Raw genomic sequence first — 15,640 nt, forward strand, 5'->3', positions numbered from 1 at the left:
CTGAGGGTTAACACCTGTAATTCTTGTTGCTCTAGTGGCTGAGACTTGGGAGTTTACAGTTTGAAGCTAACCTAGGAATCAAAATCTGTGAGACTATGTCTCTAATTAACCAGCAAAAACTAAGACTGGGGGTATGGCTCAAGTGGTAGAGTGCCAGCTATGAGCGGGAAAGATGAGTGAGAACACAAAGTCTTGAGCTCAATGCATGGTATCAGCATAAAATAAAAGAAAAAGAATCTATTTATTCTTCAGCACAAAAGAAGGTACCTACAAACTGTTTTCTCTGCTGTCAATAATAATGATGATGATGATAATGATGACAATAATATATAATTCTGGATTTTATTAATGTTAATCTACTCTAAATTTTAATATTTTTAAAGAAAAAACCTACTTGTGAATGAAACTCAAGTAGAATGTCTACTCAGTTCATTATTTTATATTAATTAAAAAGTAATTAGGCTGGATGCACTCCTGTAATCCAAGTTAATAAGGAGACTGAGATCTGAGGATCACAGTTCAAAACCAGCCCAAGCAGTAAAGTCTATGAAACTCCAATAAATCTCCAAAAAGCTAGAAGTGGATCTGTGGCCTAAGTGGAAGAGGGGTAGCCTTGAGTGAAAAAACAAAGGGACAGCACTGAGGCCCTGAGTTCAAGCTCTAGGACTAGTACTGGTTTATATGCGTGTGCACACGTGTGTGCACACACACACGCACACACACACACGAAAGAAAAATGTTGGGACTTCCAGAAATACCACTAGTTTTCAAGTTGGCCATTTTTCCTTTAGAAATATTGTAGCAGTCAATGAAGAGTAGTTCAGAGACTTGGGAGAACATAATGAAAAAAGTCTTTTCCAAATGACTGATCACACATTATAAGCTGGCCATCTTTTCTTTATCAGTAATAGAGACTCAGTTTTTTGGCATTCAAAGGAGACAAAAGACCTTCCAAGTTTGAATACAATGTAGAGAAGTAGTAAATAACACCTGGCTTCTTTTAAGTGAATGGTATTTCTTACCAGTAGCCCTAATTTTAATGCTCTCTTCTAAATAACTATAGTTGGAATTCTCAAAACAATCACTGATGAAAAAGATCCCTTCAAATCACTGGCCCTTTTAAGACAGCCTTCCACTTTTTATTTTATCTTATTTTTGTGCCAGTCTTGGGGCTTGAATTCAGAGCGTGGGGGTTAGTTCTCTACCAGTTGAGCCACAGTTCTACTTCCAATTTCTGGTGGTTAATTGGAGATAAGAGTCTCATGACTTTTCTGCCCAGTCTGGATTTGAATCTGTCTCCTGAGAAGCTAGGGTTACAGGCATGGGCCATCGGTGCCTGGGCACATTCCACTCTTTTAATATAAGCATTGTGGATTGTAAGCTGGCTAAAACTGGTCATTCTCTTTTTTCATTGGTGACTCTTTAGGAAGTAATTAAAAGAAGAGTACCACATAAAACAGTTCATGATTTGTTCTTTATGTTTACTAAAGTAGACCATCATTCCTTCTAAGGACTTGTGGCTTCTCTGTTACCAAAATAAGCCAATTAAAGTCCCTTTATTATAGCAGAGCAGCTCCTGCCTTAAAAACTGGTTAAGGCAAGTTCTATTATCAGTTGTACAATGCAGACCCATGTCACATCATCTTTTAGGTGTTTGACTTTCTACTAAGATCAAGCTAACTCTGAAATCTTTCTACCATGCAATAGAGGTTTGGTAGTTTACATAACCTCTGATATTGGTAAAAGTGAACTTAGATGCTAACTAGACACAAGACTAAGGAGGAGGAAGGAGTTCATTGAATCTGTGGGATTGTCCTAGTTGAAACTTGGTTTGTTTCAACAAGTATTCTCACTTTCCTGGTACCACATACATTTGCTAAGCAGTTGTTGTTTTAAAATAATTCTTCCTCTTTCCTATCTTTTTTTCCTACCTGGTTTGGGTGGTATAATTTCAGATACAAATGATGTAGGAATACAAACACAAAAATGACCCTTGTACATCACAATGGTGATGTTTAGAGAAACATGAAAATCTTCAAATAATTTTTTTTTATGTGCATAGATACTGGTACTAGAGCTTGAACTTAGGGTCTGGAGACTGGCCCTTTGACTTTTCCCTTGAAGCTGCTGCTCCATCACTTGAGCCAGAGCTCCACTTCCTGTTTTTAGATGGTTAACTGGAGGTAAGAGCCTCTTGGCTCCCTGGTCCGGCTGGCTTCAAACTGTGATCCTCAGGTCTCAGCCTCCTAAGTAGCTGGGTTTACCAACATGAGCCTGTCCTCTTAAATATGATATTAAAATGGAAATTAAGGTAGACTTCCAGTCCAAACTTTAAGAGTTCCTGCTGAGACTATAAACATAAAAGATGCATATAAGTAACATTTTAAAGCAGAGGCTATTAAAAAATAATAAAGCCACATATATATATGTATATATATATACATAAATATATATATATGATGACTGAAGAATCAAAATCAGGTCGCTCAAAACTTTCTGGAGAGTTCTTCCAACCACAGACACACTGCTTATACCTACAGATAAAGCAGTCGAAGAAGACAAAGGTGATTCTAGAGAAAAACACAAGAATTTTAAGTGCATGTGCCTGTCAGTCCAAAAGAAGGAAAATGAGAGCATTTTCAAGCAAAAAAAGTTTGAAAGATTTGAAAAGTTCCTGAAAGAATTTCATAAACTTCATTCTAAATCCCCTAACCTATTTCAATCCATCAGTCCTTCCAATAAACATCTTAACCTTCCTCTCAAAAGAAAATCCAAGATGGCTGATGGCAGGAGTTAGTTTAACTTTCATGTGAATGCATGTTGAATGTGGCTCAGCCAATTCTATAGAAAGTTTGTTATGGATACATATCATTCCATGTATGATTTGTATTGACTTGCCAATTCCAGGAGTTGTTCTAGGACTCTTTGGGAACCATAGTCAGTGGTCAGTTGTTTACTGGTACTTGTATCCTTCCAGGAAGGGATAAGAATGGTACTAGGGTACAAAAGACTGCTGGAATGTTAGCCTAATGACGACCATATATTGGTGAAATTGACAGCCACACAGCTTATTACCTGTGCTTGGAATCAAATATCCCATTCAGTGCTCACCCCCTTGGGTTATTTAGACTTCACCAGCGCTTCATACTAATTTCTGAGATATATAATTTCAAAGAAAAACAGGACAGGAAAACACATGACTTGAAACTTGGCCAGTATATGATGTTCTGGGTTAATTCACTAGGCATTATTTTTAGGAATTAGTAAAGCTACATCATTTTTGTTTAAAACAATTTATTTTTCTGCTCAAGGAATGTTTAGAAGTTTCAAGACGGGAGACAATATCTAGGAACTAGGTTGCTGGGGAGTTCGGGGGGTTTTGCAGAAGCTACAGGATTGAGTTAATTAGTTAAGTCTAGTATAAAATGTTAAAAAATACATATGTATTAAAATATTTAAAAAAGGCTTTCACACAAATGGTGTCAACGATCACCAGGTTGGAGGCAGGCTGGCACAGACGGGGAGAAAGGGATCCACCATGTTTTTCTCTCCATCTTTTCTGTTTTTACCTGCAAGAGGAAAGATGAATGCTGAAGGGAGAGCTCAGATGCCCAGGACTGGGCAGGAAGCCATGAACACTGGGGATTTGCCATATTTGCTAGACTGGTGAGTTGGAATCAGGTACAAATACAGCTCACTTCTAGACACTAGGGATGGGAGGCCAAAGGAGAAAAGGGTTTAAGTGCTGTGCATTGGCTCAAGTGGACTCCTCTCTTTCTCTCTCTCTCTCTCTCTCTCTCTCTCTCTCTCTGTGTGTGTGTGTGTGTGTGTGTGTGTGTGTGTGTTGTGTGTGTGTTTCTGTGTCTGTCTCTGTCTGTGTCTGTCTCTCTCATGGTCCCCATCCTGAGCTTGAATTCAGAGCCTGAGTGCTGTCCCTTAGCTTTTTCACTCAAGGCTGGTACTCTACCACTTAAACCACTGTCTCCACTTGTGGCTTTTTGTAGATTAAGTGGAGATAAGAGACTCAAGGACTTTTCTGCTTAGGCTGACATCACTCTTCCTCTTAAGCAGCTCCTGAATTTCTAAACAGCAAGTCTTCACTGGAGACCCTCTATAAAAACCAAACAATAAAATAGCAACCAAATCCCTGGACCATTTGTAAATTTCACCCCCAGAATTGAAGGCTACCTCTTAAAGTGTATGCTTATGTGTAGAGGATTTTTAATGAAAAACTACACAAGTATATATCAAGCAATAATTCCTTTTGTTCCAGTATTAAGATTTATTTCTAATGTAAAACTATGGGAAATGACATATGCTATAATCAGAAACATGAACATGAGGAGGAATACACATATTTTCCAAGTCCCAGTCTCTTCATAAGAATTCTGTGTCAATTTGTCCTATTAATTCACAATCAGGTTTATAATACTCAATAATAATTACTCAGGGTTAAGTATTTCATTGTTTTCAAATGATACTGACATAAAACTTCCATTAAGTGAAATTAGGTGATAAAGTGAGGGCCAGCTATTGTGGCACACATCTATAATCCCAGCTATGCAGGAGGGTGGGTATATGGTCTCAGGCCAGTCTGGGAAAAAATTCAAGACTCTATGTGAAAAATAACTAAAGCAAGAAAGAACTGGGGCCTAGTTCAAGGGTCCGAGTGCCTGAGTGCTGGGATTATAGGCATGTACCACCACAGCTGGCCACAGATTAAGTGATAATTCTAAACAGCTAATTGAAAGTTGGGGCTGGATACCATGGACATTTATGTCTCAAGTCTTTAAAAAATTATTTATGTCTCACATTGTATGTGTATATGTGTGTGTCTATCTGTATGTGCATGTGCATGTATGCAGGTCCTAGGACTTGAACTTAGATCTTGGGTGCTGGTCCTGAGCTTTAGTGCTCAAAGCACTCTAACACTTGAACCACAGCTCAATTTCCACTTTCTGTTGGTTAATTGGAAATAAGAGTCTCACACACTTCCCTGCCCAGTCTGGTTTCAAACTTCAGTCCTCAAATCTTAGCCACTTGAGTAGCTAGGATTACAGGCATGAGCAACAGCACAAAGCTATTTTATTACCTTTCCGTTTATATAAATAACAAAGCGGAAGGAATTACAGGAAACACTGCCATGGGTCTGTATTGAGGACTTTTATATATTATAAACAGTAACTAACATAAGCATGGGATCTGAGACATGTAGTGAATTGCCCAGATGCCAGAGACCTCAGGTAATTAAACATGTACACTGGATCTTTCATTTATGATTTTAATGCCTTTTCCTCCTATCATCTAGATCTTTTAATGATTGTATACACACATACACACTTGATACAACAATGCTATCATAGCCAATTGTGTAATTAACAAATGATGATTCATCTTTCCTTACCTATCCAGAAATAAGTATTGTTTGATTATTCATATTAGGCCACTTTCTAGCCATGACTATCCCAACTGAGAGTTGTTTAAATAGGAGAAATTCTAGCTAGGAAAACTCACTGACAGTTCCTTATAAATCTAATCTTTGTTAGCAAAGGTCACATAGTACATTTGGTACCTAAAGCATATACAATTTTATTTTTATCTTTGTGTGGCTGTACTGAATCAGGCTGGAACTCAGGGCCTGGACACTGTCTTTTAGCTGTTTTGCTCATGGCTGTGTCCTACCACTTGAGCCACACCTCCACTTCTAGCTTTCTGCTGGTTCCTTTGAGATAAGAGACTCAAGCACATTTCTTCCTGGGCTGTCTTTGAACTGCAATCCTCAGGTCTTAGTCTCCTAAGTAGCTAGGATTCAGGGCCCAGCACTGTATGCTTGTTTTTAATTGATACATCATAATAACATATTTAGAGAAAAAAGACTGGAGTTACAAAAGCATATTTTTGTCAACATAAATTGAAACCATCTTCAAAGTACAAACTAATTGCCATTTATTTATTTAAAAAGATTTTAGGATATCACTGGTTTTCTGCATCTGTTTTCAAAACTTTACATTGGTAGCATAATTCTCAACTTAATTTTTGCAGAATTATCCAGTAAATACACACTGATGAAGGAAAATAGTAAAGAATCTAAAGGTTACAATGCCAATAAGCTTCTGTAAGGTTTTAGATTATTTTTAAAAGAAGCCATGGCTACATATCAACTGTGAGCAGAGAAATTCCTGTTTGTCTAAACCTGATGAGTTTCATTATAAGACCAGAGAGCCAAAAGAAAAGGATTTATATTTAATTTACACTGAGAAATACAATTTCAAATCATTGATGCTTTACAAGTCCAATAGAAATTAGAAAAGCTGTTATTTTCTTAACTAAGTTTTCTTTTACAAAGTACAAGTACTGGCTGGCTGCTGGTGGCTCCTGTCTGTAATCTTAGCTACTCAGGAGGTTAAGGTTTGCAGATCCTGGTTCGAAGTCAGTAGGGGCAGAAAATCTGATACTCTTATTTCCAATTGACCACCCCAAAGCCATATGGGCCCTGAGTTCAAGCCCCAATACCAGCACCAAAAATAAAAGCAAGCAAGCAAACAAACAACAGATGTACTAAGCTGTAATTGATAAACTATCACACATTTTCTAAATTATGTACTTACTATAATCAGATCTATAATCAGATCTATAATCAGATCTCGGTTGGCTATTTCCTCTTTAGTTTACAATAATGATTGAGAACTGGCTTTAAGAAGTTTGCCATTGGCTGCAATTTGTTTTTTCTCATAGAAAGGGGAATGCTTCATTTCTGGACTAGCTTTGGTATCAATCTTGGTATTGCTGTGGTCTTCTGCAGAATGAGGTCAACATGCCTTTCAGGATGGCGCCTGTCCCTCCTTGTTCCTGCCAGCGTGGGCAGGGAGGGCCATTTTGCTGTCTCCATCCAGTAAGGCTGAGGAGACAGAGTCTGCGGCAAGATTTCCTTGGCCAAAGCAAATGGAAAGCACAGGCGAATATCCAAGTATCTGAGGTGAATGTGTGTTTTTCTGCCCCAAATACTTGAGCATTTCTTTAATTTCACTACAATGATGTGAACACTGATCTTTTTGCTGCTACAAGCTTATCTCTTTCTTGGACCTCTTCCTATGTTTGTGTACAAGCAGTGAGGTGTGTGTGTGTGTGTGTGTGTGTGTGTGTGTGTGTGTGTGTGTGTGTGTGGTAGTGTGTGGTAGTGTGTGGTAGTGTGTGCTTATATGCCTAATCTGGTACAGAAATCAAATGAAAGTTTTAGATCTGTTCTTCTGAATTTTATGACTATTAAATTGGTAGATTTAAAGTTATTTTGAAGTAATTGGAGCCTGGCATGTCTCAAAAATAATTCTAAGTACAAATCCACATCCACTTATTTAACAACAATAATAACTTGAATATAAGGATTCTAGAATACAGTATGAATACTTAGGGTAGGTACCAGAGACATCTAAATTCTGAGTTAGCACTGAGAGTTCCATAAACTATCAGCAGATACTGTGTTCTGTTTCCTTCATCCAGGATGTGTGTGTGTGCGCACGCGTGCATGCGCCAGTACTTGGGCTTGACCTCAGTGTCTTGAGCTCTCACTTATCTTTTTTGCTCACAGCTGATGTGCTCTACCACTTGAGTCACAGCTCCACTTTGCGCTGCTCACTGGTTAATTGGAGATAAGAGTCTCACAGACTTTTTGGTGCAGGCTGGCTTCCAAAAGTAATCCCCAATTCTCAGTCTCCTGAGTAGCTAGTATTTACAGGTATGAGCCACCAGCATCTGGCTTCTTGAGTTAGTCATACAAATGCAACCCTAAGTAATCCAATCTAATGAGTGACTTTGACCTTACTTTTCCCCCACAATGTTTTTTAAATTAAATTACCTTTTTTAAAGTCAGTATATACCAGATAATGAGAGGGAACAAGAAATGGATAAAAACCTAAAGCAGGATTTTTTTTTTACTGCTTAGTAGCCATGATTCTAAGACAAGTTTGGTAATCTCTCTAATATGGTGAATGTAAGCAATTAACTATACATTTTCTTTGTTGGTACTTGTTAAAATCCTAATACAATGAGGAGACTAGCTGGGGTCCTTGTGTTTTAATATAGAGGAGAGATTTCAGGGGAATCTTTTCTTCCAGAGTCCAAGTTTGTGAGATGAAGGGCTAAGAAATCTCCAGATGACTTCTAAGATTAATTCTTGACTTAAAATTATATGTTCAAATGGCAACACAAATGCAGAGATTTCACGCTTACTGGGAAGAAGTGGAAAGATAAACGGGGGATCCAAGCACAATTAACAATGGGACTGCAAAAACATTCTTAATTTAGACAAAGAAATGCCTATTCAATATTTGTGAAAGAAATAAGACTCATTCTAGAATGATGTCTCTAATTAAACACATCATAGGATTAATTTTTGCCTGAGTGGTAAAAATTGGTATGCTATGGATAAAATCTCTGCTAATGTAGAGCAACTGAAAGTAATAAGGAACCCTGATCATTTTCATATGAAAGACTTTTAGACTACCATTGTTCACATTGAAAATACAACCGTATACCTCAGAATAAAAAGCATCATGGTGGCTTTCATCAGGTTAGTTTATTGGGCTATTTTACCTTCACTTATGCACCAAAGACTTTCAGGGTAGTTTCGTCATCAACCAAAATGACCATCTTGAGAAAGAATCTGGTAACCATGCAATTAGGTCAAGTAAAAGCAATTTCCAGAGTGATTTTCATAGATTGTACCTAATGACAATGACAGCTAACTTGTATTGCTTTCCAGTCTATTTTTCCTCAGAAATAAAAGTAGAAAAGCACACACATGGCACATGCACACAAACACACACATACAAACACATGCACAAAATTCTTCTCTCTGAATAAAAATCCACATAGGACAAAATATAAGTATAAACTGTCTAGTATAACAACATAATAAACACAAGTATGTTTTGGGGCACAATGATTTCCATAATTTTCCTATTATCTGTTCTCGTTTCAACTCTTTTTCCAAAATATTTTCAATTTCTATGGAGCAAAATATGTTGGGGGTTGAGAATCAGACAGAACAAAGTGTTTTAGATAATAAAGTCATTTTTCCTCTTATCTGTTCATTGATTGAATCCTCAGACTTGAGTTAAGAAATATAGTTCAATATAGCCTACATGTATATAAGCAGAAAACCTAAAAGTAAGATACTGATTTCACTTCCTTCTTTGGAAGTATTAATGACAGATACTGTTTGTTCACCCAGATATGGAGAAATTCCTAATAATTGATGGCATTTTCTGAGGGTATTTTTCCTATTGCTATTTGTTTTGTGCCTATACTGGGGCTTTATCTCACAGCATGGTGCTGTCTTTTAGCTCTTCTGCTCAAGACTAGCACTCTACCACTTGAGTCATATCTCCACTTCTGGCTTGTTTCTTGGTTGGAGATAAGCCTCATGAAATTCCTGCCCAGGCTGACTTTGAATCTTGATCCTCAGATCTGATGCCCAGCTATGAAAGGTATTTTTAACATAGCAGGAAAGCCAAGGAAAGAGTCTTAAAATGGTTAGTAAAAGGCTGAAAGCATGACTCAAATGGTAGAGCACCAGCCGTGATAAAAAGCAGCAGGCCCTGTGTTCAATTTCCCAACTAGAAAAAACAAAAACAAAAGCCTCTAGTTGGGCACTGGTGGCTCATGTCTGTATTCCTAGCTACTTAGGAGGCTGAGATCAGAGTCTCATATTTGAAGTTGCCCAGGCAAAAAGGTCTAAGAGACTCTTATTGCCAATTAACCAGCAAAAAGTTGGAAGTAGAGCAGTGGCTCAAGTAGCAGAGCACCATCCTCAAGTGAAAAAGCCAAATGAGAACATATATAAGGTAAAGTTTTGAGTTCAAATCCCATTACCATTACCATTAAAAAAAGGTCAATAGGAAGTGGTACTGTGGCTCAAGTGGTAGAGTGCTAGCCATGAGCAAAAAATGCTCAGGGACAGTGCCCAGACCCTGAGTTCAAACTCCAAGACTGGCCAAAAAAAGGAAAAAATAAATAAAAGGAAAAATAATGGTTAATAAATATTTCTAAAAGAAGAACTATAATGTAATTTTGATATAAAACTATACAAAGGACTGAGCAATTCAGTAAATATGAATGAACAAGCAAATATGAATTTTATAGTGGTAGAAAAGATAGCTTACACACAGATTACTGTAAAACACATCAGAGAAAGTCTCCATAGTTGTGAAAGTTTAGAAGATAGCACTCATATTTGGAACATCAGAGAAAGTTTTCTGGGTTTAGTAATACTTGAGCCAAAAGGTTGGATAAAATTTAGGCAATGGTGAAAGTGTGATGACTGGAGGCTGGTGATTCATGCCTGTAATCATACCTATTCAGGAGGCTGAGATCTGAGGTTCACAGTTCAAAAACCAGCCTGAGCAGGAAAGTCAGTGAGACTCTTATTTCTAATTAACTCCCAAAAGCTGGAAGTGGAGCTGTGACTCAAGTAGTAGAGCGCACCAGACTTGAGTGGAAAAAAAAAAAGCTAAGAAACACTACCCAAACCCCAAGTCAAATTCAAGCCCTAGTAGTGGCACTATGTGTTCATATATATATATATATATATATATATATATATATATATAAACATATATACATATATAGTGTATATATACATACACATATACATATATTATACACATATATGCATGTATGTATATGCATATAAGTGTATATATACACGTATACATATACACACATATATATATACATACATACACACACATATATATGAGACATATACTAAATACTGTAAGCCCTGGAACAGATGGAGACTCAGTAGTCCATTTGTGTTTGTGTATGTGTATGTGTGAATCATTTGAACACTGGGCATTGAGGACTGGTAACATATACAAGGTAGACATTCTGAAAGAATTGCACACAACCTCTTGTTTACTCAGCTAAAAAGAATTGCCTGCTCCACAGTCAATGAGAGAAAAGGCAGTTAATTAACAATATGTGTATGTTCCACATCCCACTCAGCACCACAGCAGATGCCAGCAGCAGGGGCCTGCATTTCCAACCCACCTGAGGCCCCTCGCTTCTTCTACAGTTTAAGGACAACTACAGCCTGGGCAGTTTGAAAACAAGCAACAAATAACTACAGGATATATGTGTAAGTTCTCTTCCTATGAGAGTCATAAATATATACCAAGTGCTGTGAGGATGAGCCATGTTAGTATCTTTATCAACACACATCAAAATAGAAAGGAATAACACTACAGTCAACACTAGAACATATTAGCAGGAAATGAGAAAGATGAGTCCCAAATTTTCAAATGCAAACCTTTCAGAAGATCTGAGGAAGACAACAAAACCAACATTCTTTAATGCTTGCCTGGTATAAGTAAATCATTCTTCAATGTGGGTAAAATGCCGAGGATACATTCTGAAGCTTAGACTAGAGCTATCTATCTATCTGTCTGTCTGTCTATCTATCTATCTGATCCATTGATGAAAATCTGAATGTTGGACATCTTTTGATTTTGAATCTGAAAGAGTTCTCTGTGTCTTACCTCGCACAACAAGGTCAGCGGAGGCTGAAGAATTGTCTACAATGGTCTGGGCAGTGCACGTGTATCTTCCAGCATGCTTTAGCTGGGCATTTCGGATGAGGAGCTCCCCATTGGCATCCAGCTGTTAGGAAAGGAGAGCAGTCATTTCAGTCAGTATAATTCTGCCACCAATTGTATGGCATTTAGCATAACAAAAGTGTGCTTCTTTCCCGTATGGAAATGAGCACCACTGGGGGAAAAAGGCATTTGTTTGAGCTGGACACCTGTGGCTCACATCTATAATTCTAGTTACTTAGAAGGGCCATGAAGGGCCTGAAGGACCATGGTTCAAGGCCAGCCAGGGCAAAAAAATCTGTAAGACTCCATCTCCAATGTGCCAACAAAATGACAGCCTAGAAATGTGGCTGAAGTGGTATAGCACTAGCCTTGCATGCAAGCTGAGTAAACCTGAGGCTTGAGTTCAAATCCTGGTACCAGTGCTTCAGTTTCTCAAATGAAAAACAAAATGACCAAATTGACTGCTTAAATCCCTCTTAGATTTTGTATCTTTAACATTTCTAGTAACAAAAATTATTTCTATGAACATTATTTTATTATCAGAGAGAAAGTTAAAAGATGAGATCATTGATGTCTTCTAAAGAAAAGCATTAAAGTCTAATAATCTGGGTGCTAAATGTGAGTGTGGATAGAGGTTTCAGCCCAGGCAGACAAAGCCAAGAAACTCTTATTGCCAAATAAGCAGAAAAATAATAAAAGTGAAGGTATGACCAAAGTCATAGAGCACTAGCCTCAAGCGCAAAGGCTCAGGAACAGTGCGCATTGGCCCTGAGAGGACCAGCACACACACACACACACACACACACACACACACACACACACACACACACGCACACACGCATACATGCATGCACGCACATACATGCATGCATGCACACACATGCACACCCATAGAGAATTATAATCTGGGCAGATTGGCTTAATTGGTTGAAACAGATCCTAACAGAAAGTCACATAAAGTCCTTTGCTGGTTGGCCACACCTCTTGTTTTGATATTAGGTGGTCTTAGTAAACACATAGGTAGATGTTTGATTATTTTAGTATCTGTTGGGGTCTTCCTGTCCCTTAAAGTCAAGATTCCCTAAGTATGGAAATAATTTCTAATATTTCTGCAAATTCCTGAAGAAAGAAGGAAAAGTTTTGTTGTTGTTGTTTTTTGGCCTTCTTTCTCTTGGTCTGTCTTCTACATATATTCATTCTTTGACCATACGAAGGAACTTCAGACAAGAAATGAAGTAAGTACCTTGCCCCAGCTGTACCATAAAATCTACCAATACAAAGTATTTCCTCACAAAGTAACCTTACAAAAAAATTAAAAGTGATGCAGTAGGCTGTTTCCCACAAGGAAGAACAAATAAATATTTATGTATCAGCCATTTTGTGTTTCTGCTCTCAAAAGCCCTTCTGGTCACATGTCTATGGAGATTCTCCAAAACCCTTCATCTCTTCCAATGGCCGCCATCTTGCCAGCACTTGCTCCTGATACTGTCTGTTACTTTCTCTCTTCCTTTCATTCTCTTGCAAACAAAAATTGTTTTTGCTTCATCTTATGTCATTTAATTCTTCTCATAGCTGCATGAACTTCAATGATACCTAGTCCTCAAATCGTTGTTGCCTTCTGTCTTTAGTTATTCCATTTCTGCATCTATTGCTTCGCATGCAATTCTAACCTTGCCTCCAACTTTTCCACTCCTTTTCTTTAGCCTCCCCAAAGCTTTTCACCTTCCTTTCCACACAGTTAGCTCTTGTAGTCAGCTGTGGTTTCTCCAGAAGCTTTGTAGAACACAATTCTATTCTTTTCTTTTTGGTATCTATCCTGGGATTTGAACTCAGGGCTTAGGCACTATCTCTGTGCTTTGTTTACTCAAGGCTAGCACTATACAACATAAGCCACGGCTCCACTTTGGGCTTTTTGCTGGTTCATTGGAGGTCAGAGTCTTACACCATGATCTTCCTCAGATCTCAGCCTTCTGAATAGCTGGGATTACAAGTGGAAACTACTAGTGCCTGGCTGTACACAATTCTTAAGCCCTCCTGCCTTTCAGTTTCCTCACAGTTCCATCATCAAGTCTTAAAATTCATCATTTTCCATCATTCTGTCTTTGTCCTTATCCAAACTACCAACATCTCTCCCCTGACCCCACTCCCATCTGATATTTGCTCACTATCTGCTGCTTTGCCCTGCTGTATTCTTCATTTATTGCCCAGAATAGCTTTTAATTGATTAATTAAATTAATTGATTGATAAGTGTATGTTGGATCACATTAGAGTCTGAACTGAGGTCCTTATCTGCTCATTCAGTTTGTTTGCTCATAGCTAGCATTATACTACTTGAGCCATGCCTGCAGTCAGGCATTTTGCTGGGTAGAGAAAGAGTCTCACAGACTTTTCTGCCCAGGCTCGCTTCAAATCAGGACTACTATTATTTTGCTACTCAACTTTACATAAGAAAATAGCAGCAACAAAAAAACTAAAAGCTGGGTGCTGGAGGCTTACATGTTTAAGTCTAGCTACTCTAGATGCTGAGATCTGAGAATCATGGTTTAAAGCCAACTCAGGCTGAAAAATCTGGGAGACTCTTACCTCTAATTAATCATCAGAAAACCAGAGGTAGAGGTGTGGCTCAAATGGTGGAACACCAGCCTTGAGTGAAAAAGCTAAGGGACAGCACCCAGGATCTGATTTCAAACCACAGTACTGGCACAAAATATTATTACTACTACTATTATTATTATTATTATTATTACGACTACTCATAGAACGTAATAGTACACAAAGAAACAAGTTGTATCAGCTTGACCTTTTAAAATCTTATAAATAAACACATAAAATATTTTTAATGGGGGCTGGGAATATGGCCTAGTGGCAAGAGTGCTTGCCTCATATACATGAAGCCCTAGGTTCGATTCCCCAGCACCACATATATAGAAAACGGCCAGAAGTGGCGCTGTGGCTCAAGTGGCAGAGTGCTAGCCTTGAGCAAAAAGAAGCCAGGGACAGTGCTCAGGCCCTGAGTCCAAGTCCCAGAACTGGCAAAATAATAATAATAATAATAATAATAATAATGAAATAGCTATCCTCTGTCTCTAAATTATGAGGACATTCTGCATCCATGTTTATTTATTTGATTCTGATAGGAATAATGTAGCCTTTTTAAAGGAACATATGTAATAAAAACCACACACCATTTAATGTCCCAAAATATATCTAATTTCTACTCATTGAATCTTCACAATAAGCTCTTTCTAATTTCTAATTAGTAACATTTGAGTGTCAAGCTCTTATTATTTTGGTACTGATCTTGGGGCTTGAACTCAAGACACGTACACCATCCCTGAGCTTTTATGATCAAGGCTGGCACTTTAATACTTGAGCCCACAGTTCCACTTCCAGCTTTGGAGTAGTTAATTGGAATTAAGAGTCCCATGGACATTCTGGCCTAGAATGATATTGAACCTCCATCCTCAGATCTCAGCCTCCTTCTAAATAGCTAGGATTACAGGTGTGGCCACTGGTGCCTGGCTCAAATTCATTCTAAAGCTCTACTTTAGATATTAGACTTTAGGTAGGTCATGATGGACTTAATGTTAGGAAACAATAACATGTAAATTCAATATCTATTCTCATTGCTCTGTATTTGGTGAAGGGGTGATGCTAAAACTCCTTGTGAAAGAGCAAGGGGAAAATATGCTATATAATTTCCGGTAGAGTTGCGTCCATTGAAAAGCTTTCCTGAAGACAGGTACCCGCCTGGAACCCTGGCTAATCAGGAGGCTGAGATCTGAGGATAGCAGTTTGAAGCCATCCCAGTGAACCACCAAAAGTCAGAAGTGGGGCTGTGGCTCAAGTGGTAGAGCACTACTAGCGTGGAGCACAACACTCAGGACAGCTCCTGGGCCCAGAGTTCAAGCCCCAGGACCGGTACAAAAAAGTGTAAAAAAAAAAAAAAAGTTTTTCTGACATGTCTGTAAATGCGGCTAGCACTTTCCATACCTCAGGAGAACTGAGGTTACCAGCGGTTGACCGAACGCTTACAAAGCGAGTC

General features: G+C 38.2%; 1 protein-coding gene across 4 annotated transcripts in view; it reads right to left on the reverse strand.

Moving 5' to 3' along the window:
* Cntn1 (contactin 1) overlaps window positions 1-15,640 on the reverse strand; it is a 289,165-nt gene that overhangs the window by 61,816 nt on the left and 211,709 nt on the right. For 3 of the 4 annotated variants that reach the window (XM_048366305.1, XM_048366315.1, XM_048366324.1), the window contains one exon: window positions 11,538-11,658. In XM_048366305.1, the coding sequence (XP_048222262.1) occupies window positions 11,538-11,658 (121 nt within the window). Of the gene's footprint in view, window positions 1-3,274; window positions 3,570-11,537; window positions 11,659-15,640 lie in introns of those variants that run through there. The other variant, XM_048366333.1, reaches the window with a different exon arrangement.

Source organism: Perognathus longimembris, chromosome 1 (assembly GCF_023159225.1).
Source record: "Perognathus longimembris pacificus isolate PPM17 chromosome 1, ASM2315922v1, whole genome shotgun sequence".
NCBI lineage: Eukaryota > Metazoa > Chordata > Mammalia > Rodentia > Heteromyidae > Perognathus > Perognathus longimembris.